Source organism: Styela clava, chromosome 11, assembly GCF_964204865.1.
Source record: "Styela clava chromosome 11, kaStyClav1.hap1.2, whole genome shotgun sequence".
Classification (NCBI taxonomy): Eukaryota; Metazoa; Chordata; class Ascidiacea; order Stolidobranchia; family Styelidae; genus Styela; species Styela clava.
The window spans coordinates 6543649-6569694 of record NC_135260.1 but is presented as its reverse complement, the minus strand read 5'-3'; the positions used below and the strand labels follow the sequence as shown (position 1 = coordinate 6569694).

The 26046-nt window shown below is 35.5% G+C and overlaps 1 protein-coding gene across 2 annotated transcripts in view; it reads right to left on the bottom strand.

Annotated features, from left to right (window-relative positions):
• Positions 1 to 1065: 1065 nt before the first annotated feature.
• Positions 1066 to 26046, bottom strand: part of LOC120347676 (uncharacterized) — a 42222-nt gene continuing 17241 nt past the window's right edge. For both annotated transcript variants that reach the window (XM_039417738.2, XM_039417737.2), the window contains 15 exons: positions 18772 to 18929; positions 18302 to 18419; positions 17854 to 17932; positions 15595 to 15805; positions 14627 to 14846; positions 13093 to 13240; positions 12273 to 12443; positions 11805 to 11965; positions 11241 to 11469; positions 10625 to 10764; positions 7094 to 10385; positions 5908 to 6438; positions 4939 to 5139; positions 2927 to 3149; positions 1066 to 2375 (listed from right to left, as the gene is read on the bottom strand). In XM_039417738.2, coding sequence (XP_039273672.2) covers positions 2262 to 2375; positions 2927 to 3149; positions 4939 to 5139; positions 5908 to 6438; positions 7094 to 10385; positions 10625 to 10764; positions 11241 to 11469; positions 11805 to 11965; positions 12273 to 12443; positions 13093 to 13240; positions 14627 to 14846; positions 15595 to 15805; positions 17854 to 17932; positions 18302 to 18419; positions 18772 to 18929 — 5996 coding nt within the window. In that variant the 3' untranslated portion in view covers positions 1066 to 2261. The remainder of the gene's footprint in view (positions 2376 to 2926; positions 3150 to 4938; positions 5140 to 5907; positions 6439 to 7093; positions 10386 to 10624; positions 10765 to 11240; positions 11470 to 11804; positions 11966 to 12272; positions 12444 to 13092; positions 13241 to 14626; positions 14847 to 15594; positions 15806 to 17853; positions 17933 to 18301; positions 18420 to 18771; positions 18930 to 26046) is intronic.

Genomic DNA, 26046 nt, shown 5'->3' with positions numbered 1-26046 from the left:
TATCAGCAAGAGTTCAGCAGGCGTTACGTTCCCATGACATAGCGAAATTTATTTATAAACTAAAGTAAATGTTCAATACAAACAATGTTGTGTAACACAGCATCATTCTTACAAAATAATCATTTCCACCAACCGAATTTGTCAACTTGACCAAGGATTTTTGTCAAGCTTTTAATTCAAGATCTTAAACAATGACGTGTACTATACTTACGTACGATAGGATTTTATATATTTTGCTTCCAAGCTTAGTTGCATACAATTATAACAAGCAAATTTAGCAGCAAACGAGTCTCCATATTTATACATATTGTATGACACTGATCTGGGAGGCTGCTTAGCGGTTTAGAGCAGTGGTTCCCGAAGTTGATTGACTGGGGGCCAAAATTAAAAGCGGAACGATATTCGCGGGTCGGTAGAGGTATGTGTATTTAAGACACCGGTATAATTGGATTGTTACGAATATACATGTGCTTACACTGTGATAATGACGTAACAATTGGCGGTATCTAGAACGCAAAAAGAAAAACATAAAGTGTTAAACTATTTCACTTAAGTTCGGCGGGCCATATTAAATCGTTTGGCCAGCGGTTTGGGAACAACTGTTTTAGAGCCATTCTATCTCGACTCGGTCTAATATGAAAACAAGAGAGCAATCCTGAAGTACATGGACATACAGGTCACGCATTGGTGAAGGGACCTGAGAACACGCTGCGGTAAAATTTCAGTCCCGAGAGATCGGGAGAAAATTTAAAAAACAAAGCTAATAATTTGGCGATTTCTTCCATTTTTAAATACGTAAAATTCGCAACTGGCGGACATAGAATTTAGCAAATTGACCAATCAGGCTATTTCGTGCCCCAAAACTAGTCAATGGAATGAGACAACATGTTGGAGGGGCGACAAGTTGGTCTATTCTCTCAACACCAGTTAACCCGCCAGCCATATGGCCTGGGTGGAAGAGAAATCCGATCAGTCTTAGCACAGAAATCTTCTTGCACCACTGACCATGACCCATCGTTGAATCAAAATACTCTACGAACGGACTTAAAAAATATAAAAAGAATCTTCATAGTGAATAGATATATTTAGTAAAGAAAATACATCAGTGAAACGAAATCCTTTTCTTAAAAAATTGATTAAATAATACAAATTGGCGAAATGAACTGAAAAATAAAATAAGTAAAAGTGGACAAAATTGTTCATGATTTCGATTGTTAAGCAGCTACAACATAAAAATTGGAATTTGTAAGAGTCGATCACAAGTGATATGAAGACTAAAGAATAACAGATATAATTTTATCAATCAGTATAAGAATGCCAGTGGGCAATGCACACTCTGAATTTAGTTCAGATATTTCGAGAAAAATAACAGCTCGACGTCACTTAGACACGATTTCGATGACTAGTGATCAAAAATTTCCCATTCAATTCGATGCCTTTTTTACCATTACACAGCCATGCTTGGGCCATTCATGAATCCCGCCAATTAGACGAAATTTATGTATGGTCCAAACATGGTGAACTTCTCTATCACCTATTCGATTGGAATGCCATTTTGTGTCCATATCTTTCCATATTGTTATATTTCATATAGTGAAATCACTACCATTTGTATTTATATTCAGTGCCATACCCAATGTACTATGAATGTTACAAAATGAATAAAACACGTGGAAGAACATGATTTCAAATGTAATTAAAAAATCACAATTTTGAAAAATAGAAATAAAATTATAATACCAAATAAGATACTATACAATTGAGAACAAAAAATTGAATACGGTAAATTTCCCTTATCATTAAATTCATCCCATTATCGGCTTTATCTGTCCAGTGATAAGAATGAAAATCACTACCTATTTGTGTAGAGTAGACTGATTTCATTTTTAAACCACTTGGTGTAAATTCAGTGTTCCCATTCCGAAAAAATTAATAACTTTTTCACAATTTCTTTTCCACCAACTAAGTTTAGCCCAGGCATTTGTGTGTTATGTATTCAACAAAATGGAGAATACAGAAATGCGTGTTGTCAATACTGATCAATATGATAAAAGTTATAATAAAATCAGTTTGCACTAATTTTGGTCCTTGAAATTGTTGAAAATAAAAAAAAAAAAAAAGAATTCTCCAGTTAAAACTGTCTTTTGTTACTCTATCCTCTGTGGCCCAGCTTTCAGGAAACGAACAATTCAATAACTTTCTCCTGTTGCTTTCTTTATATATCATCGCCCAGAGAACTGCTAAAACACGTTCATACTGGTTCAAACTGGTTTTCCAAGAGATCTTTCAACAACAAGAACAGCAACTTGTCCTGCGTTTCTGAGCAAATCGACAGCTCGTTTGTGACTGATACCAACAAAATCTGATCCGTTGACCTGTTGAAAAATTAATAATGTAATAGAAGCGATCATCTAATGCTTTGAAAGATAATTTATCGAGTAATGGTTAATATAATAAATGTAGCGGTGTTATTTCTCTTTCAAGCATTTTCAGCAGATTGTCAAATCAATTTGAAAAATTTGGAATTCGTACTTTCACTCTGAAAAGATTCTAAACAAGCAGGCCTCACATGCCAAGAGATACTGTTTTTGGAATGCTAAGCATCTTTCCTCTTTGGCAATGGCCTACCTAAGTTATTACACCTTGAATGAGGTGGTGGGCATGGGATTCAAACCCAAGATTTTTAACCTTCGATACCAGCATAGTCCAGTCCAAGACGCTTATTTAGAAATAGCATTTTGTCAAGTTTCCAATCCATGTTGATTATGGGAATAGTTATGAAATTGAGAGTAACCACTATTTTGTCCGATAAGATGCCAATTAGTCAATAATGATTCACTGGTACGTTCAATATCCTTATCAACATTCAAGGCAAAGCGAATAATCTGACTATAATACGGAGAATAAAAAGTAAAGACCTACTCACCAAAAGTATCTTATCTCCAGCTTGCAACTTATTGTCTGCTGCACCTCCTGGCGTAACATGGGTGACGAACACCCCTTCATCCATGGGTTGGTATGGGTTACCCCCAGCTCCTACCCCACCCATGACGTGGAATCCAAAGGTAGGGTTGCGTCTCACATTAACAGTGACTCGCTCAAAATCTTCTTGCTGGTCTGCCCAACCAGTGGGGGCTCGTGGCATGTGCCTGAGAGATGAAATAGATAGTTTTATAAATTGACTGAAATACATTATGTTTTGAATGAACTATAATTTACAGTAGAATAATGGAATAGACCGAATGCACATTTCACACAGAATAAATTTGCATACAAAACTTTTCGCTGTGCAAATTATAACTAAATTCATGCAAGTTATACTCTTCATTTTTGACAATTTTTCCTCGCAACAGAAGTTTGAGATAGTGATATCTACTCTTGTTTTCCAAATATTCAGTTTTGCAATTAGTTCTAATTTTGAATACCAAATTGATTTTTCGAGTGAAAAATTGCAAAAAATTTTAAAAAACGTTCAATTTTAAAAACATTGATTTTGGTTATGAAACCTCCAACTGACATTTTTCGATATACTTTGAAATCTAGTTTTATTATATTGCATTGCTTCCAACCTAGAATAAACAAAATTTAAAACTAAGAAATTCAAAAACATTAAAAATACCGTATTTTCTCGACTATACGCCTATCACGCGGATAAGCCGACTCCCTAATAACAGCTTCGAAATAGTGAACTTATAAAAATTCGCATATACGCCGCCGATTCCACAAATCGTAACAGGGCGCACGCATCTATTACAGTCAATCAAATTTAATATTCAAATATCGCGATTCGCTACCTTCTTGTATACGGCACACACATTCTAGCGCCGCTGTCCACATTTATATTAAAACAATTTTCGATTATTATATTTTCTGTATTATCGTAATGGAAGACAGCACTTTGCGCACAACTAAATTACTGCCAACATGAAAGGAATTAAATCAGCGCCGACTTGAAGTACCAAACGTATAACATGAGGACATTTTTGATTGAAAACATTTTACAATCATTATTTTATATTAAGGTAGTCGAGATATCCTGAGCGGACACGGCGATAAATTTGGTTATTTTTCGCAAGTCTTCTCAAACATGATTTGTGTGATATGGGCTGATATATTTTATAATGTATGCCAAAGTGTCTGCCGATTATTTAATTGACTTTGTATACCTAAAAACAAAAACGTGGCCGGTGCAATGAAGCACTCCCTGCCCGATAACGGCACTTCAGAAAGAAAACGGCTACCACGATATAAAGTGATTGATTTATGACCCTTCCGTTTTGCTGATTCGGAAAACACAGCTGTTGCCTAACCCATGGACGTACAGCACAGTATTTATCACATCATATTCATAGGTTATTTCAACCTTTCAGTTACAGTAAATGGTTGTTCAAAATGATTGAAATTACAGTTTTATTGTTAAGAATTAATGCTGTGAGTATTATTCTACCTGAAACTTCTATCTGATTCTTACTTGTGCACAAATGATAACGTTTTGACCACGAGACGGCTGGTAGATCAATGCTGTTGCTCTTATGCAAAAAATACAATTAAATTTAATCAAATACAAGCGGTCACGTTTATGATCAGACAATCACACCTAGACAAGCGATCGCGTGTGTGGTGTGTGCGCGCACGCTCTTTATCGTGAGAATTAAGCATGGTCTGTAGCTGTTGCAACTACCGGCAAGTCAGCAATATATCATTTCGTTGCGTGATCAAAGTCTTGATGCGCAAAGGAGCCGATTTTTTGGTGCTATGTGAGTTATGCGCGCATAAGACGGTCCCTTAGTTGGGCAACTTTTTTTTGAGTTTTAAAGTCGGCGTATTTGCGAATAAATACGGCTGGCCAGACAATTAATAAAGAAAAAACTAAAATATTATGTACAAATAAAAAGGCAAGAGAATTAATATCATACTCTGCCTATAATAATTTTGTACCTTGGTTGTTCTGACATATACTGATAATTGGAAGTTGGTGACAAGTGATGTCCTTGGTTCTTATAGTCCATGTTTGTTAGAGGATTATAAGGATGGTTGTGTGCGTAGGGCATGTGGTGATGATGGTGTGAATGAGGTTTGTGCTGCCTTGGTTGGACTTGTTGTTGTACTTGGTGATATGGTCGGAATGCAGATGCGACACTGAAAAAGAATGGGATTTATATATTTATCCTGTGAGAGAGGAAAGATGTTAAGATATCTTAATCATATGGCAAACCATGGCCTTTTCATCTGTTTATTATCAGTCCTTGGGGTATGAGTTCAGTTGTGCAGTTACCTGTTTTTAGACGCATAGACTTAATGGTGAAGAAAGCCGTAACCGACCAGCGGTTATGTGAACCACCCTACGACAGAAGATAATCTTGTACATAATTATCCTCCACAGGATTCAGACCCACGCAAGATAATCAGAGGCGCAGTGGCGAGCGTCTTCCCCACGTTTAACACGATGCGCCAAATAGATTAGATAATTAAGGTTTTTGTATTCATACAATAGATGGCCAAAACTTTTTTCCCTGAGTTTCAACAGGTAATGAGGTCGAAATGAAAAGTGATTTGATTTGATTGTTTTTATAGTTTACTGAATAAAATGAAAGCTTTTTTGGTCCTACCATTAGATTTCAATTGCCCAAAGTGATAATAATAAATTTTCAAGTTCTGAATTATTCCAACAATCTAGAATTCAAGATAATGAACACAATTAATTTTAAATCAGTTGGATTCGTTTTGGACATCCCTGTTTTGAAACATGGATTGAACAGTTCTAGTGAAATATTTCAAATTGGAGGCTCTAAAACATCTCTTAGAAAAAGACTTCATACAAATAGGCTATTAGGCGAGAAGTGCTACTGAGATCATATGGTTTTAGGTCTATTTCTATTAGTCTACAAAAACAATTTTAATTCTTACCTTTCCTCCTCTCTTTCAGCGAGTGGGCGATACAACGTAGGTGATATACTCTCCCTTGGTCGATAGCGTTGGTCATACGTTGGAGGTTGTCTTGCATTGTGGTAACTTGTAGGAGGGTAGGCATAGTTTTTGTAATTTGATTGTTCATGCTTGTATGAGTTGCGTGGTTGACGGGGGTCATTCCGCACACCCCCATGGTACGGTAACTGTGACCGATAGGGGTCAGAGGTGCTCTGAACCTGGGGTCTGTTATGATATTCCACGGGGGAGCGGTCATAGTCATAGACATTAACGTAAGTCGCATAGTCTGGGTTAACGGGGTACTTGCTTCGTTTGGGGTTTTCTACGACCGGATATCTTTGTGGTATGTGATTAGGTGGGTAGCCATTGTTTTGCATTCTTGCTTGTTTGGGGCTGTAGTATGGGGCAGGGTACCCAGGTTGAGGGTATGCTTGTTGGTCCAGAATTGAATCATGTGATGAAGCATTACGGATTGGAGTTGTTGGAAAGTATGGATCATGTTGATTATACCTGGAATATAACAGTTGAACAGTGAAAATGGGAATGAATCAAGCAATACCAGTGTGATGCAAGCAGAACAAGTGGGATATTATCATGACGAGTAAGAACAAACAGTGAAAATGTTGAACAAGTAGGACAATCCGGATACAAACTTAAAAAATGTGGAACAAGAAAGCCAATCCTTAAACAATGATCAATTCCAAAGGTAGAAATTGTGACAACTAGTTCTCAACGATAAGATAAGATTAGGAATGGCTGTATTTGAGTAGTTTAACCCCTCAGATATTGCTTAAATTAGTTTGGACACTCCAAATGAGCAAAATATTAATAAGTGCTATATTTCAGGGAACATATTAGAATTTTACTGCAAAAAGGGACACTTTATTTAAAAAGCATTGATTGTGTCCAAATATTTCAAAAAAGTTTTTCAAAATATCATTTATTTTGACTTGATGACTACACCCTGTTATAAAAAATGCGAATACAGATACAATATTGATGAAATACCAACAGATTATGAAATTGTCAGTTTGTTGAAGTCACCAATGTTATTGGTTACTGCAAATGCATTGAATTGGAATAAAATTTCATCAAGCCTCCTTTTCCAATATTATACTCTTACCAAAAATGTGAAAAACTTTTATCAACGAATTAAATCTCTCACCTTGCTGCATCCATAAGTGATTCATGAGATCCTGAATGTCTCAGTGGATAGGCTGCAATATCATCATAATCACTACGTCCATGACTATTGCTTCGGAATGATTTTCGCTGCGATTCGGATCGGACAAGACGGTGCATGTTATTTTCTTGTGGATAAGTTGGCGCCCTTCTATGTAGATGGTCCTCGTAAGTTGGTAATGGGGGATTTATTGTCCGTAGATCGGCGTAAAGAGATGGCTGAGGGGGAGGCTGTCGGTACGAGGGTGGCTCAGCATACAACGGCTCAGGAGGAGATTGAGTAGCAAATTTGTCCATAGCACTTTTGGGTCTGGGTGCCATCATTTGAGGGTTACCATGACTAGACTCTGGCCCTGGTGTAAATGTTCGTTGTTTTGCAAGTTTTGCGGCTCGAGAATTTCCAGCAAAGTGGCTTCTCACTGCTGGACCTTCTGGGTTATATTGATGGGTGTTTGTGATTGTTTTTGTTGGAGCCATCAATGAAGGAGCTGTTACAGATTTCGATAATTGTCTGCTTGATTGTGCATGATCATTTCTAGCTTGAGGCTGCGTTAATGTTACATAGTTTGATCGATCATATTGAGTTCGATTCGATGGGCCAGATGTCCTTGGAGGAGACTTGATTCTTCCTATGGATTGTGTGGGCTGTTGTGTCTTTGGCCTTCCTTGGAATGCAGACATATGTTGTTTTTCAACCCTTTTTCTTTCGATATGTTGCAATAATTTGTGTTTCCAATCAGCTAAAGGTGCAGAAGCTGCATTAGTGGAAGACCTTGCTTTAGCGTACATGTTGTGTCTCACTGGTGGTGGAGAACAGAGTGAATTTCTCGACCCTCTCACACCTGAAGGATCTTTTTTGAGTTTGTGTTCCCTTCTTATGACATCGTTATGATTTTTACGAAGTTCATAATTTGCTCTGTCGTTGTGATTAAGTTGTTCTTCATCACTGTCGAGGAAAAGTTGTCCGAGTTGTTGCTCGATAGACTTCGATCTCGCTCTAGCGTCCAATCCCGCTCGTTCATCAGAACCAAATAACGGCGCCAGCGTACGCTTATCATCAGAGTTATTTTCAGGTGCAGCAATAGAATTTCTTTGATTTGAATTTCGTCTTTGAAGCAGTTGAGCCGCTGGAGCAGAACCAGGACGCGATCTTGCGATTCGTGATGAGGACGCCGACTTAACAGCATTGTTATTTGCTTGTGCACGATCCAATTTACTTTTCATTCGGTCATGTACTGAATGTTTTTTCGCAGCTGGTTTTTGATCTGGACTACCAGGAGATGCTGATAGTTCAGGACCACTGAAAGCATTTTCTGCAGTTAATTTTTCGAGGCCAGATCCATCCGGACTCGTAGGTTGAGATTGATATGTATTGAAGGAAGCTTTACGTGACAAACTGAGAGCGGCACCACTTTGCGCTGCTTTCGTTGCAGCAGATACGTTGCGTTGTTGTTGCATTATCTTTTCTAATCTTTCCCTGAATGGATCATGCTTCACTGTTTCTGAAGTTCCTTCCGTTTTTGAATTGCTTCGAGATATTTTTTTCTTATCCATGGGTGACACTACTTCATCTAATGCTTTACTGATAGCGAAAGAATCCGAAACCTCGTCATCACTTCTAACAAATGCAACTTGGTTCGTTTGCGACTCCATGATAAGATTACCAGCCGACACTGATGGCTTCATTGCAAGGTCGCCTGGTAGAGAACCAGGCTTTGCATCTGGTGTATCAGGCATATTTTTCGCATCAATGAATCCATTTAGATGGTTATTAGGTCTGATGATTGCTTTTTCTTCTGTTTTTCTTGGCCCAGTAGGAAGAAGGTCAGCAAGTGATCTGGAAGACGCGGTAGACTGTGTTTTATGCTCAGGTGACGCTATACTTTCAAACATTTTGATATTCGCTGAAACTTTATTGGGATGGGGCGGAGGACCATCTTGCTCTGTTTGATTTGTAACTGGCATAAAAGAAGATTTGTGATCGTCATTCGAATGAATTCGAGTATCAGAAACCTGGAAAGTTGCAACTGATTTTACCAAGGGTTTCGATGCAGCAGGTGCGATCAGGTCTCTGGATGAAACAGGTTGTTCGTCATGTAACAATTCATGTGGAGGAAGAGGAAGGTCTTCATCAGGGCATTCTGGAATAGATTCCTGACTGTCGACGTCGTTTCCGACCCCAGAATCGCGATCTGTTGATGCCAGACCATCTGGTGATAATTCAGATGAAGGTTTGTTATCAGCCGGTAACGCTAACAGATCAGGATCAGTGTTCACCCGATCAGATTCATTATTTTGACTGTTTTTACGAGACAAAAATGCAGGAGTGAACACTTTAAGTCCGGTAGAACTCGGAATTGAAGGCTTATTGCTGGGTACAGGTGGTTTAACAGGGGAAGCTTTTGATTCTTCTGTTCTTTTTAATAATAAAGAATCTGTCCTCGGAGGTGGAGGTGGTTTGGAACCTTTTTTAGGTTTGGATATCACAGGTGCCATATCAGATGCAGCACTTACATCTGAGACATCACTATCCATAAATGGAATGTCGGATAACGGAATTGGACTTCTGCTTTCTAGTGTGGTATTATAAGGCTGTCGTAACATATTATTATCATTTTCTGTTTTAGATTTGGTTTCAAACGGTACATTTTCCTCTTTTTCTTTGGCGGACATTTTATCAAAAAGTGCTCGACTTGGAATTGGAAGCTTCGTGGTTTTGACTTGTTCAGGCTTTGGCGACTCAGACGCTGAAATAGGAGAACTAGACATGGAAGAACGATCATCTTTATTCATTATCTCCACGGCAACTGGTTCAACTATATCACTTGGTTCTGTGCTCGGAATGGCAGGAAGATGGGAATGAGACGACCAAGTTTTGATTTTCGAAGGCTGTGCTGTGGAATCACCAGACAAGTTAACCAAAGTAGTAGACTTTGAAGCATCATCATTCAAGACGCTGTTTTGTTTCTGTGATTTGCTCAAATCAGGAGTTGAAAATGATATTGGGCCTTCGGGTTTCTGCGCTCGCAAATTCCCTTCTGTATTTACTAAATCAGGTATTGAAATATCCATATTTACATCCACAAGTTCAGACTTGATTGGTTCGGCATTGTCTACTGTTGTAACATCATTATAACTTGGTGGGGGTTGTGACCATTCCTCTGTATCCATCATCAGTTGAACACTCAGGTTCTGTATGTCGTAACCTCCATTCATCATAGGAATCTGCTCCATTGATATATCGGTAACTTCAACAGCAGCACGATCACCATTTTCTGGAATGATAAGGTATATATATAAAAATTTTTATCTGACAATATGAAATGTTCTCTATAGCGAAGTATTACTCTTTTCATTGAGCAACAACAACTAAAAAGTATGCCATTTTCAGTTCATTTTGTGGAAACGAAAATAAAAGCAAATAATCTGGTACAAACTTTTAAATCCTTTTCTTTGAAAACATGTTGAACTATTGCAGAATAATTGAATATGAATTATTTCTTAAACTGCCTACCTAAATGATCTTCTTGTTGTTTATCTGGTGATCTGACCATTAATGAAGAAGATTGGATATTGAGACTGTTTCCATTTGAAATGATATCTGCTGAAACGTTGACTGAGTGTACAAGAGTGTGGCTGTCATCACTGAGTCCACTAAAATAAGAAAAATATTATTGGAAAACACGGTTATGAATAGGTTCGTAGAAATAAAGGTGTCTAATTTTAGCAAAATACTTATTTGTCTACTTGTCTAAATAAAATTATCATATTTTCCAATTATAGATAATTTATTGCTTATTGGAAATAAAACTGAAATTTAGTAACAGAGAGAATGTGTTAAATATAATATAACAATCGAACTGAAAGTTGGAATATTGCATTGGGCTAAGCTGTAACAACCCATTGAAGATTAATAGGAGTATGTTCATAGTATCAAATCCTTTAAACGATTACTCGGCAGTCTGCACAAGACGGCTGATGACCACCTTGCAAACATTATTGTTCAAATGCAGTTTACCGAAATATTAAGGTCTGTACATCTGGAATGATTGGCTGATGAGTCATTCCAGTGCCTAACCAGGATTGGTCTTTACTCACTAAAAATTGAAAATATTATTGTAATATCTTACAATTTATTATTTGCGTTTTTATCTTTTGGTGGAAGCAATGGAGCTTCAATTTCCATGTCATCATCATCTGAAATATCATCGTTTGTGATGTCACTATGCTCTATCAGTTGTAAGTTGAAAGCAACTCTGGTTATTCCACGTTGTTTACGAAACAATGGAGGCTCATCGTCATCTGCTGCATCAATGGCATACCCATCTTCGTCTGTTCTTTCTCTTGTCGTTGATAGATCTATGAAAATGATTTTCATCATTAATTCTGCGGAATATAGATTTATTCCAGAGTATAGTATAGTATGGCAAAGCTAGTATGCTATTATTCATTATTACCGAGGTTGGAAATTGGAGCATGTTATGAATAAATTTGTATGAAATTGTCAAGACCAGTTAAAAAATACTAATGTTACTCAATTTCAATCATATCTTGTATTATTTGTATTCAGAATGAAGTGGACGAAAACAATGTTTTACTAATCTTCTATCACTAATTGAGATGAGACATTTCTTCTTTGCAGTTTTAAATGACTTCAAAGGAATTGCTGTAATTTAAGTTGCAATTTCTTTTACCTCGTTCAACTTGAGGGAACAATATATTTGTCAAAATCCTTGTCTTTCCATCTTTAGCAAGTTCAGCATGCAATGGTACATTAGGTTTGGATTGATTGGAACTGACCCACAATGCTTCTAATTGTGCAAGCTTGATGACTGTGATTGGAAGATGAGGCAATCTGAGAAAGGTAAAAATAGGAATTTTATTTCAGAAACGAACTAAGTTACCAAGCAATTAAACAAATAGGAAATGTCACCATGTATGTGTACCAAATCTAAGCCTTTTAATAGTTCAGCTACTAAAACCTATCTTTTATTCTCGTGTGGTGATAATGTAGATCTGACATACTGGAAAGACCAATTTTAAAAATCCACAGAAAGAAGACATTCAAAATTTAGTTTTGTGACAAAATAAGTTGAATAAACCTGAACTTTGTATACAACGAAATGATATTGAATTGTCAGTAGAAATGTGAATTCACTTGCCTGTTTCTACAAATATTGAAGACTCGAAGTTGTGAAAGTTCTCCGATTTCTCTTGGAATTTCTTCCAACATATTTCTACTTAATTGAAGAACGTTCAATCTGCCGCATTTGCCTAGTTCTGAAGGTACTGATGATAATACATTGTTATCAAGAAGCAGAGTGTGCATTTTCCTAGGGAAATAAAAAATTAAAAAGTTAGGCAGATGTAGTAGAGACTTAGCAGCATCTATAACTTATTATTCATAATATCCCTCCTTTACTTGAATCCTTATTTGAAATTGGCCAATTTCATACATTCTGTATGAGGATAGGATTTCTATATTTATTTCTGGAGGAATGACGATAAGGACAGTTAACAGTCCATGTCGAGCATGGGATTAGTTGATCAGTTATTTGTTTCAATTGAATGCACTGATAGTGGAGGAAGCCGTTACTGATCACCAGTTACCACTCTATGATTGCGATGGGGCCACCAATGTCTCAAATATGAAGACATACACGAGACGATCGGGCGTTCCAGAAGTATGTGTATATGGAGGTAACTAATTTTGTTCGTCTCCTTTACATCAAGTTGTGTAAAGGGACTGATTACTATGGACAGGGGATATATTCACTTGGCTAACACAACCAGTCCCTGAACCCATAATATAACTAAAATAAGGAAAATCGGACAAAACTACGGTCTAACCCTAACTTGGTACACATGCGATACAGGAGTACCGACGATTGTCTTGCAGAAATACACAATTGTAAATAATGCCTCTTTGCGATAAGATACGAAGTCAAACATTTAAATTAACAAAAAATAATTGCAACCTACGTTAAATTTCCAATACTTGATGGAACTTCCGTCATTTTATTATGAGATAAATCAAGTTCTTCTATTTCTTTTAATTTTCCGATGCTTTCAGGAACTCCAGTTAATTGATTCATCGAAGCTTTCAACAAAGTCAGTTTGTCCAGAAATCCTAAAAATGTAATAAACCATATATTCAATGAATAAAAAGTAAAAATAAAAGTATCCAAAACAACAATATGTTTCAAAATGTCAGGGGTCGAACCAAAAATATATATTATAGAATATAAATAAGACTTTTTCCTATTCTACAATAAATACGAAAATCCTTTCCTTTTGCTATGTGTTATACATCAATGTGTAATTCAGGAAATAATACAGGTCCTAATTGGGATGGTTAATGGCAATTCACTGTAATAATAAGTCATTACAAAGAACCATCTGTGACTTAAAAATAGATTTTCAATTCCATGCCAAATGACAATGAAGTACGCAACTCATTTGATTTGAATCCCTGGGGGGTTGAACAAAATGCCATTACACAAGATCAGTAGACAATGTATTGATGCCACCACTAATGTAGACATCATGTCTCTGCACAGCAAACTAATATGCTTAAAACTGTTATAAGTTCTCAACAGTTTAGTGTTTTAACTTAGAATATCAAATACCTAGACTGGTGGGCCATGTAAATGTGACATGAAGTTTCATTTTTTGAATATACATGTATATTTCAGAATATATACAGTGTTACAAAAGCAAAAGTGGGAAACAATAAGCCTCGTGCAGTACTAAATTTAATCGCAATCTCAAAAAATTCCTTTTACCGGCAATCACCCAATGGGCCGGACAGCTATAGAGTGTAGAAAAGAATGTAACCTGATTTCCTGAAGTGAATTAAATGCCCACATCATAAAATAGGTGACCAAACAACCATCCCATACTTCACTTAGAGGGCAAACAAAGTAAGAGTTATTCAAGAATGTTTGCTATTCCAGATTTTATTTGCCCAAGATTTTCGAAATGTATGAAAGTCGGGCTAACATGAAATACGCATAAACTGTGATTTATTACTAAATTCAAACAAAATCCATGTTTGGACTGTTTGAACCGGATACCATACCTTGGCACAGTTTTCTCCAAAACAACAATCAATGTAAATAAAACATCTGAGTAGTTTTATTAAGTAGGCCACAAAACGTTAAGTAAGGGTTCAGTCGAAGGATAAAAGATTTATGACCTATTCTGAAAAAAAAATCTAAAATATGAGACCCCATAGTATGGGTATATTATGCCTAAGAAATGATCTGCACTCTCATTGAAAAGTTGCACAGAATTCCTGTCAAGCAGCCATTTAAAACCGAAAAATAAACTAAATAAGGAATGTACCCGGAATTAACAAGAAAATGCAGTCATACAGAAAGATCAACAAGCAGGAAAATAAGTATTATGGACTTAATGGTGGAGAAAACTGTAACAGAACAGCGGATACGGGAACCACCATATGGTGGCTTGAGACCTTATTTCAGAGAAAGCCTTTTAATAAAAGCCTACCCACCTATTGTATCGGGCAGTACAGTGACATGATTCTCACACAAAATCAGATCTGCCAGTTCTCTAAGTGCTCCAATTTGTGATGGGATTGCTTCAATGAAATTTCTGCTCAAATCCAAGTAAACAAGTGAAGTCAATTCCCCAAGATCGTCAGGTACTCGACTAAGTTCATTCCCATCGAGCCATAGTTCTGTGAGTTTCCGAAGTTCACAAACAACGTCAGGCTGAAATATAAATAAAATGACATTTGTATTTATAATGTAAACAATGATCGGTACTCCCGAAGTATGCGCACAAAGATATCGCACAACCTGAACCCTAACCTGGTACACAACCTGAGTTCAGGTTGTGCGCCATCTTGGTGCGCATACTTCAGGAGGTCTCAATGATCAATGCTATGTATAAACCATAACCAACAATTTAGAAAAAATCTTGGGTTACTCAAATCTGTGTTTAAACTAACAAGAGAGTAGTGCTTAAATAAATGGCCGAGGAAGTTATGCATTGGTTTTACAGGGTGTCTCAAAATAAATGAAACCCACAAAATTGGTGATCGAATTAATGGGTTTCATTTATTTTGCGACATACTGTAGTATGATGAGACAATAGAGCACAGAGTTTGCTGAAAAGATTGATGGACAATGTGTGACAGAGACATTTATAGCGACGGTATAAAAAACATTTCTTCTCAATCAAAAAAACAATATTATGGGTGAAATATTGGGCTCCACAGTTTAAAGCTTAAAGAAAATAGAAGTGATAACTTCCTAACAACTTCTTCCATCTTCAACTACTGAAAATTTACAATCAATGAATTTGCGAAAATCACAACAATAACAACAAGATTAACAACAACAATTTAGCAAAATGATCCTCAAGTTGGTGTCATATAATTTCTGCGAACAATGCGTTTTTCTTTTGTTACAATTTACAGTGCATATAAAGTCTAAACTTAATATGAATCCCACATACCCATTCTTGGAATATATTTCCTCCAAGATCTAATCTTTTTAGCAAAGTCAATCTTCTTATTGATTTTGGCAGAATTTGCAATTGGTTGTCCCTCAGTTCTAATACCGTAAGTTGAACTAATCGACCAAAACTTGCAGGAAGAAACTCAAGAAAACAATCATTCAAGTACAACTCACTGAGTCCAACCAACTGTGTGAAACCTTCAGATAACCTAAAAATAAAAAACAAAACAAAAAGTTACTCTACATGCCATAAAGCAGTAACTTTCTGCTACCGTGGCTAATATAAATGAGATGGCTTTTCATTGTTTTACCGTGATAACAGGAAAAAATGCGACAAGATACTCGTAAAATGGTACACGCTGAAATATGTTAGTATAAGAGGGAGTTTATGTTATATAGGATAATAGGATTTACATATTTATACTGGGAGAGAGGAAAGTCGTTACGACGGCTTAATCATATGGCACACAGCAGCCTCTCGACCAGTTACCAGCCTATGTCGAGTATGGGATTAGTCAGCCAGTTATTTGTTTCAGAAGCATGAACTTGATATAGTTATGGCTGTTACAAAATTAGATTGCATGAACAGTTGATATGGAAAACAAAAAATTCCATTTCTCATTTATTTCAGTTATTAACCTATAATCAGAAATGCCATGTAAAGGAAAGAAAAATCACAAATGTTCAACAACAATTACAGAACTGCAATTTCAGCAAAGCTTTCAAAGTTTAAGCGGAAGACATTGTTAAAAACTTGATTCCCTTCAATTCAATACAACTTAGAACAAAATCCTTACATCACAAAGAGACACAGTACAGACACTTTGCTTGATCAATTATTAATAGAATAATTGAAGCACAACTGATGAAAAATTTAACCTTAGAAGTAAAATCCAATCATGCAATTAAAATGTTAACGAGAACAAAACTAAACCAACTGCGGTAACAGAAATAAATTAAATTGGTTAAATTTTACTTAATTATGACGTATTGACCAGTGACTGAAGGCAATTTAAATGTTATATTAATTGGTGTGATTGAAATTTATTTATTAATTTGAAATTTAATGGTTATTACTAATTGTTAGAGAGACTGATTTAAAAATGAATGAAAAAGCTATTAAGTGAGAATTGAGAAGGCATCGTGCTTTTTTATACTGGGCTGAGGTAGCTAAGGTTGCAAAGCTTTTTTCTTCTTTTAATCATATGCTTTAAAAATATTAAGATAAAGAACAATTTTCCAATCCAAGATTAAGAGCAATTTTTATGAATGCTTTTTTGTAATTGAAATTGAAATATACTGGGTCCCATAACCAGATAAATATTAATCTTTTTTTAAAGTGTCACTGACAAGAAAGGTCATAATTATGTCATAGAATTCAGTTTTGTATATGTTGACAGATTTTGAACATCCAATATCATCATAGATAATACCAGTGATAGCAACAAAATAAACAGTATAACTCTCCATTGAAGTAAATTATAAAATAATCAATTAAACACTCGAGATACTACTTGAAAAATGAAGTTTTTGAAAACAACACTTAACGAAACCGTTTTGAATGGATTCATTGCCTAATGCCTAAATTTTCATTTGAATATGAACCATCAATGACTTACAAACTACAATTTAACTGAATAGCTAAATTGGGCTGGAATCCATTTGATGGTTAAGTTGATGGCATCCTCATGGGCGTCCAAAATTCTCAATAACGTACTTAGTCTATTATTCTATTGTGTATTTCCAACCTTTGGTCAATGTCAAAATTAGAATTGTGTTTTCAATGATACTTCTACCGCATAACGCACGCGACCATTGATATAGAATTTTGAGAGAATGGAACTTATTTTGGAATAGAAAATTTTATTTAGTCACCACTTAAACCTCAAATTGGTGGAATTGTTATCATGTATGACTGAAATAGTCAAAACACAATTATCATTGATGACTCAAAACCACAATGATACATAGAAAAGTGATTGGAAAATGAGACAAACAACAGGTGACTATGGCAATTATCTTATTAATAGTAAATATGGCATTCCAGAAGTGTGTGTACCAATATGGAGATAACTAATTTTGTTCGCCTATTTTACATCAGGTTGTGTGAATGGACTGATTACTATGGGCAGGGGATATATTCACTTGGCTAACACAGACAGTGCCCGAACCCGTAATAGAACTAAAATAAGGCAAATCGCAATAAAATTATGGCCTGGTACACTACTATGGGAGTACCAAATTTAATTATGATTACCTTTCAATCGGATTGACACTTGCATCCAGGACACTGAGGCTTTTACAGCATCTTATACAATCAGGAACATCTTCAATAACTGAAAAAGAGAACAAAAATTGGCTTAACTTCAAACATATTAAAAAAATACTTTGATCTGAGTGGCAGAATAGGTAAAATATCCCTAAAAGCTCAAATCTGAAATGTTATGTGGGTTATGATGTCAGTATAGAGATTAAATTAAATTTTCAGAGATTTTATTCTTGCTTTAACAAATAGAGTTTCATAGTGCAGAAATATGTCTTTGGGTCTTACATCTATGATCTATTAATAGAACAATAGTTCTAGAAAACAAAAATAAAATATTTCATTGCAGTATAAATTTGACTTGGAGTGGAGAAAATTTTGCTACTTACAATGTAATTTTATCTACCAAAATTTAAAAAAAATAGTGAAAATTGCAAATTACCATTTTTGCTGATGTCCAAATATCTCAAAGATGATAAGCCAGCAAGTGTAGGTGGTAACGATCCCAAGTCATTGTCGCTTACAGTAAGGTATTCAAGGTTTTCACAAGAGAAAAGAGACTGAAAATAAGAGATATAACCTCAATTATAATATCAATACTAGAAGGTTGGGAAACTTCTTCTAACGGCTATGGGATTATTAAAATTGATATTCACAGAATATTAATCATATATCAAGGAAATTAGAGAACTAATACAGTTTATTGTTTATTAAGGATCGCATATGAAAGACATAGAGAAAGAGAAGATACACTTTTTTTGAATATTTAATTGCCCACCACTAAGGTTTTTTTGGCAGATAAATTCTCATTTCTAGAAACAGGTTTTTCAATATATGTTTTATAATTTTTATTAAATCATCAATAAAATAGCCATCTAAGAAAATGCTGTAAAGGTAAAAAACAATATCTACCTTCGGCAAGTCTGATAATGTATTGGAATCCAATTGCAGATGAGTGAGCGTCTGAGCGTATTGAAATATATCATGAGGGACTTGCTTTAAATTGCAATTACGAAAATCAAGATCCGTCACATTGTCAACTTGTTCACCATTCTGACACAGACACATTCCTGAAGATAATAAAAAATTTGGTAAAATAAATGGAATTGCAGAATTTCCTTGGTATTTAAATAGATGACTAATCACACATAAGGTTAATTCTTAAAAAAAACAAGATTCGCGGAATATTCAGACACCATAGATGTGATAAACGAATAGCAATTATGGTGGAACACTTAAAAAATTGGTATCTTGCAAGTGGGGACTTGTTAAAAAGCGTTTAAGTGTTATTATCAGTAGTGTTACATATTCATTATTGAAGCATCTTTTGCAGAAGTTTGAAAGGTAACCTCCTGAATATTGGAATATTGAGTTTGCGAAGTAAATATAGATTTTGAAAAACCCCTTGGTACCGTAACCTGGAAATATATTTATGGTCAGAAAAATTCAATGACATCGTATTTATTTGTTGATTAAGTTTAGATTGTGAGGATCCTTGACGATGTGCTGCTAAGCTTTACGTTCATAAACCGCATATACTTGAGCACATTTAAAATTGAGGATTCATTCTAAAATAACTTTATGAAACTACTCTAGGGATTATGCCATAATCCTTCACCACCTGGTAATAACAATTATCATATATTTAATTTAACAACTCATTCAAAAACTATTTATGGCTCTGTCATCAATGTGATTTGGACGAAAAATTTATTAATCAACAGTGCTTAATCTAACACTTTGTTGATGATATCTTTTTATAGACGTTCCATATGCCTTCTTGTACAACCCGCCATTGCTACTTTAGTTTGGAACTTGGTTTATAGAGTTCAAGCAACCAAGTATCTTGATGACAATTTGTTTTATAACTTGACCAGTAAAAGCTTGAGCTGACAATTTTAATTGTGATGAAACAATACTGGTTTTCAGTAAAAGGTGATAAACTGAGAAGTTACTCTCCCAAAAAATATCCAGAGCTCTGGACAAAAACTACCCATTTTTATGCAAAATAAATTCGAATCTAACAAGAAAGGCACAAAAAGTTTTGACAAAGCCAAGTGATTCACAACGGTGAAGGCAAAATAAACATTACGTTTTATAAACACGAGAACGGTGACGCATTTGGGAATTGATTTTCGTCGAAGGTGCGGCAGCACCTGTGTGTAAGGGGCTGAAAATTTACAAGTTGTAGTTCCCACGAATTCAGGACATCGCCATAAATTATACATCCAATAGTATCAAACAGCAAAAATAATACATGGGATGGGATTTACATATTTATCCCAGGTAAAGGAAAGCCGATAAGACGACTCAACCATATGGCGAACCACGGACTCTCGTCCGGTTACCATTCCATGTCGGGTATGGGATTAGTTAGTTATTTGTTTTCATGGACTTGATGGACGAAGCCATAACTGACCAGTGACCAGCGGTTACGTGAACCACCCTACGGCGGCCGAGGAGTCCAGCAATCTTCTAGCACATAACTATTTCCGCACGGGGTTCGAGTGCGGTGGCGAGCTTATTCCTAACGCTTAGCACAATAAGCCACACCGCCGCGCCAAATGCAAAACATCATGGATTTTTGAGAAGTATTTTCTTGGTTAGGCTACCCGTACGACACCGCCAGTAAATTACGAATAATTTTCTACATAAATACTTTTACCGATACCCGCTTTACAGCATAACAACATTTAATCGATGGTTCATTATATTGGGAACACAAATGTGTTCGACATACCGGATTACATAGATTGTGTTTTAGGATAATGAAATAGTCGTAATCGGCTACAAGAAAACACACACTCTATTGATAGTCATCGGTGATGTAATGTTGCGATTACGCACCGAAACCACGACGATTCGCTGCTTTGAGGTGTATTCTACGGTAGGACTAGGCAGTGGAGAATCATGATCGAGTCACGTACTAGTTCTACTTAAAATAGATCACGACTGTGCAGCGTCAATGTGATATTTTTTACTAAGAATTCAACGAATTCTCCTTACTCGAAATCGGCTGCACTTTCGGTTATTTTCGATCGGCTATTCTTGAGTACACCTTTGAACTGTATGAACCATTCGAAGCAAAGTCTCTCTTATACCCAGATCAATCAATCTATGATACACGAATTGTGGAAATTTCCCTTTTTTCCAATTTTTAAAATATAATGTCGGGTATAAATTTTAAATACATTGGAGCCGATAAATAAAGTTTTATATATCGACTTTTCACGTCAGCATTTTTATCGCAACAAAATTATTTTGTGCAAATGGTAAATGCGGGCCATTTTTATTAAAATAAATTAACACTTGAATCATTCTTGTATCGTGGATTTCTTTCAAGTACAAATAAAAGTCTCTGAACAAAAAGTAACAGAAACCCGGGGCTTTTTATACTTGAAGAATTTCATTCAGTTTTAGTCACCAAATATTCACATGTTGCCAAGATTAATATACCACACAATATATGCTATCAAAACGCATTAATAATTCAGTTGGAACATTGGAAATATCGATTATAAGATAATTCGGTCTAGTACACACCGACCTGTTTTGTCTGTCAGCGATCAAAAAATGATGTGGAGAATTGAGCAACACAATGTTAGTATGGCGCAATTTTAATAATAACGATATTTACTAGGGTCGCAGGGATTCTATTTAATTTTAGTGCTAATAACCAAACTTAGCCGGCCAAATGCTGAAAAGGGTTGGCGGGAAGGGAAATTTTATGTCTAGTGGAATTCCACATTGTCGGATGTCAAAAGAAAAATCATCTTGCAAACGTTGGTCGTACAAAAATATTTCTTGATACTATACACCGGCACCGGCACCTTAAATAATATTTACTATGGCTTACTGGCGGCGTTCACGAACAAAGCCGTGATTAACATATGCTGGAAGCCAAAAATAGTTCGGCTTTGTAAAAGAAGGTTCAAGAATAGATCGTATCAGTGTTATTCGTATATGAGTGGGGTGATTCCGATTGCAAAAATACATTAACAGCTGAAAATTCGCCTGTTTAACAGCACACGAGAAAAATATGGTTTTGTCCTCAATGCGAAATTTAACGCGCACTCGCTATTATCCAAGATATTAACAATGACAAAATCATATAATATTAATTATAAAACGCGCATTGACTTTTTTGTCGTTTCCGGTCACCAATTGTTGAAACAGAAAATTAATGAAACAATTATCGATAATACGCGATGAAAGGACCAAGTCCAAAGCACTATGCCATCAGCATATACGGTACTCGGCCGAACGGTCTACAAAACAAAATACTTTTTTTTCTACTTGAATGCAAATCAAAAACAAGATTTAAACAGTTAAAAGTAAGTTGATCAACCGACCAAAAAATTAAGCTAACTTAAAGCTGAATTGAACTCTTGTGAGGATTTTACAACGATCATTTCTAATTTTATTAGTAACTTTGGGAACGGAGAAAATTGAAGCAATATGCAAATGCAGTACGGCTACTATTTAAGGACTGAGTTGCGCGGCAGTGAATATATAAATTGAAAATTGAACTGTTCTTTGTTATTAATATATACAAAGTATTGAGTTCATATAAGATTAAAGTATTCAAAAGGAATTCAATTTTAAAATGAAGTTCGCAAAATATACTACTCGCTACTGGACCTCGGCTTATAACCAATTATTTCAAATGTGATTGACGATTGTTTATTATTCAAATAAACTCCCAAGTACCTAAAAGCAAACTGTTTCGAATAACCGAAGGAATTCTGTGAAGTGTGAATACCATGAAATTGAATGAGAAAACGACAACACCCAAAATCGACATCGCCGCCAAATTGGAATGTAATCAGAGAGTGTCATGCGATGTGCAGCGAATATTACTGAAATTGAATTGAAATGTATACTTATTTGTATAATGGTGTTTCTACATTGTCACCAAAGACGTGTTTATATCATAGCTACAATTTCGGATTCAATTCAACTTAAATATTTAAAATGCAAGTTGTTCTTTAATAAAGACAAATGGACACATGATTGAATAAGCCACGTGTTAAGAAGACACAAATTCCGTGAGATTAACGCAAAGAACGCAAAAATATTCATTATCGATGTGGCCCATGGCTTTTAAAATACTTAACTGTCGTTCCACTATCAAATTCTTTCACAATTATTGCAAAACAGCAGACAAATGAGACGTAATCCTTTAGCAATAAGACCACAAATCCCAACGGAGAAAGAAATTTGAAAATTTGTGGAGAAAAACTGTTAATTTCATATATTATTTATGGAAATGATTGCAAGGTATATTTATATAATATGAATCCGTATAGGACAAAATGGAAATTCCTGGAATGCTTGTACAAGCAATGGGTCGCAAATCTAAATGTGAATACAATCCAAGACAAAAAAATAATTAGAATCAATAATTTTCTTTTCAAGCTTCATCCTTATAACAAATATCAGAGCAAGCATGCAACCCTCGAAACATAGTTTTTAAACGCACACCACACAGTACGACAATAAAATTTCAAGTTGTTCGCCGTTTGCACCTGCTTTCAATTCACAATTTGAAACTATCCAAGCGGGATGCCAGTTTCCTAAATTTTATTTATTTGAAGACAAAGACATTTTACACGAACCAGCATTGTTTGTGGTCCAAACCAAATCTTTTAATTATTCAAGTTTGGCAAGCAGGAAAAAGATGGTTGAGATATGCATGTCGGAAACCAGCTGTCAAAGCCATTCAAGTTGTCAAGTATTCTTAACCAATAATAAAGTTACACTTGTGGGGACCAATGAATAATGTATCGGAGAGAATAATGTATACCGATTACTGAAGAATGCAGAGGTCTGGTTCTTACGAATTCAAATTTTAGGCGTTAGAAAATCAAAAGGATATCAAATCCAATAATATTATGTTCCCATATGCAATAAATATAAAGAAAGAAATATGATTTAATAACGTAGACAACTAGATTGATAGAAAGTTGATAAATTGGTATCATCAAAATAACGGGATTGATTGCGAATAATTTTTGAACGAGCGAACTGTACATGTAGATTGTAGAGTATGAGCATACACTTTTGAGCGCTGCAGAATTGTGTTCAACAATATGGAGGTAACTATTTTGTTCGCCTACTTTACATAAAGTTGTGTAAAGAGACTGAAACCTATGGGCAGGGTGGGTTATTCACTTGGCTAACACAGACCCCGAACTCGTAATAGAACTAAAATGAGAAAAATCGAAATAAAATTATGGCCTAATCCTAACCTGGTACACACACTACGGGAGTACACTTAAATAAAATGAGTACATTCACTTAGTAAGTTGCTTATCTCTTGAGCTGAAAGATTTACGAAAAAGTAAAGGGCCATCTTTGTAATGGGTTAAAGTTCTAAACCTTATCCTTATCTGGCTCAACTAAGATAAATATTGGTGTTTTCACTACAAAATGCCGACCTAAGTCCAAAACTATGTAGGTGATGGATGATGATCAACAATGAAGGAATTTCAAATATTTCATATTTTCTCATTACTATGAAACATAGAAATGATCACCATCGGAATATTGCCCGGTTGAGATCGAAAATACATCGGGGCCGTAAGATCGATAATGCAAAGACTTGGAAAGTGCGCCTAATGTGATCTTGGTTGAGAGTGCAGTCTTAACTTTAGTTTGTAACCGAAACATAAAATCCAATACCCAAAGAGCGAAATGAAAACATTCGTCTTCCATTACGTACCAACGACCCGAAATTATTATACAATTCTCACATTTTATAGCATTTTATGCACAGGCACTGCATTTCAATCGAAGAATTTAATGTTTTATTAAAATTACAGTGAAGGCATAGTCAATTTTAGGTTTATTTTTCACAGTGTGGATTAGGTTGGTCTAGCAATAACTTGGGCGTGACACGACCCCTATTCTACGCTTCAATGAATGAAGTTTTGGGTAATAACAAACTGAAATAAAGCACAGTATCGCATGACAATATGCCGCAATAATATTGGGCTTTGAATCCAGAAAATTTATTTTGGTAATAGAAGTGGATGTTGTGCTTAAAATAGTTAGAAAATGCAAAACTAATAACGACACGATAGGGAATAATAAATCCGCTGGCTAAAATGAAAAGCTGCTGCAGAAGTGCTCCAAATATCTATATTTTTAACATTATACCAGATACGAATTCTTCTAAAAAAAGACAAGACTTTATATTGCGCCGAAATTGTTGAAATACGCTACCAAAAAAAAATAATTGAGTAGAGTGCAGTACATCACGTACAATGTTGAAACCACATTAGAATGTAATCCAAACGCAATCAAAAACATGACGCGACGGAGAATATCGAAACGCGAAACTCATCGAACTACAAAAGATATTTTTATCTGATACGACATTGTCGGATTGAGCTTAAAACTGACCAAAAGCGTAGTCAACGAGTTTTAATAAGGAGAAAACGTATGGTAGGCGCAAAAGTGTGTGCTTCTATATTTCAAATCAGCGCCGAGATATGTATGATCGAAATGGAATATATCGGACTTAGACACTTTGTAACATTAACAATTAAACACTGAATTACATTTAACTGAGAAATTGCATTTATATTTAACTAAACGGTTATTTTTAAAAGAAACACAATAAAATGATGGACATACCACGGTGGTAATTATTTTCAGAATCACCAAAGTGTAGTCTATTACGTATTTGCTATGTCTGACTCCCCATGTCGCTATTGTATAGTCCCTAAATCAACATCGTAAAATCAACACAATAGATCCTACTATGTTACGAGATTGTAATCCTCTGGTATGCAATGTTATATTTAATCAAGTACGAATCATAAATGATCTGTGCATGGAATGAGATCTATTTCCATTCGTCCATGCTTACTGCAACATGAAAGTAAAAATGAACATCAATCCATCAGCAGTTTATTTTATCATGTTTATCTTGGTCGGAAGACAGGAGGGAACGCGTGGCGAATTATGGCGGTACTTGGAGAAAGATATGTCCGAGATACCATGCCTTGCAGGGGGTTACGGACGTTTGACAGCCTCAATATGACACCAATAAAACTCAAGATGTACGCTGTTCTAATAAAGGCACGAAAAATATGGAAATTTGAAAATCATGCCAAATGGAAAACGTGCCTGGTTGGTCACATCTGCCCGAATTTTGTTAGTGCGTAATTAGATAGAATA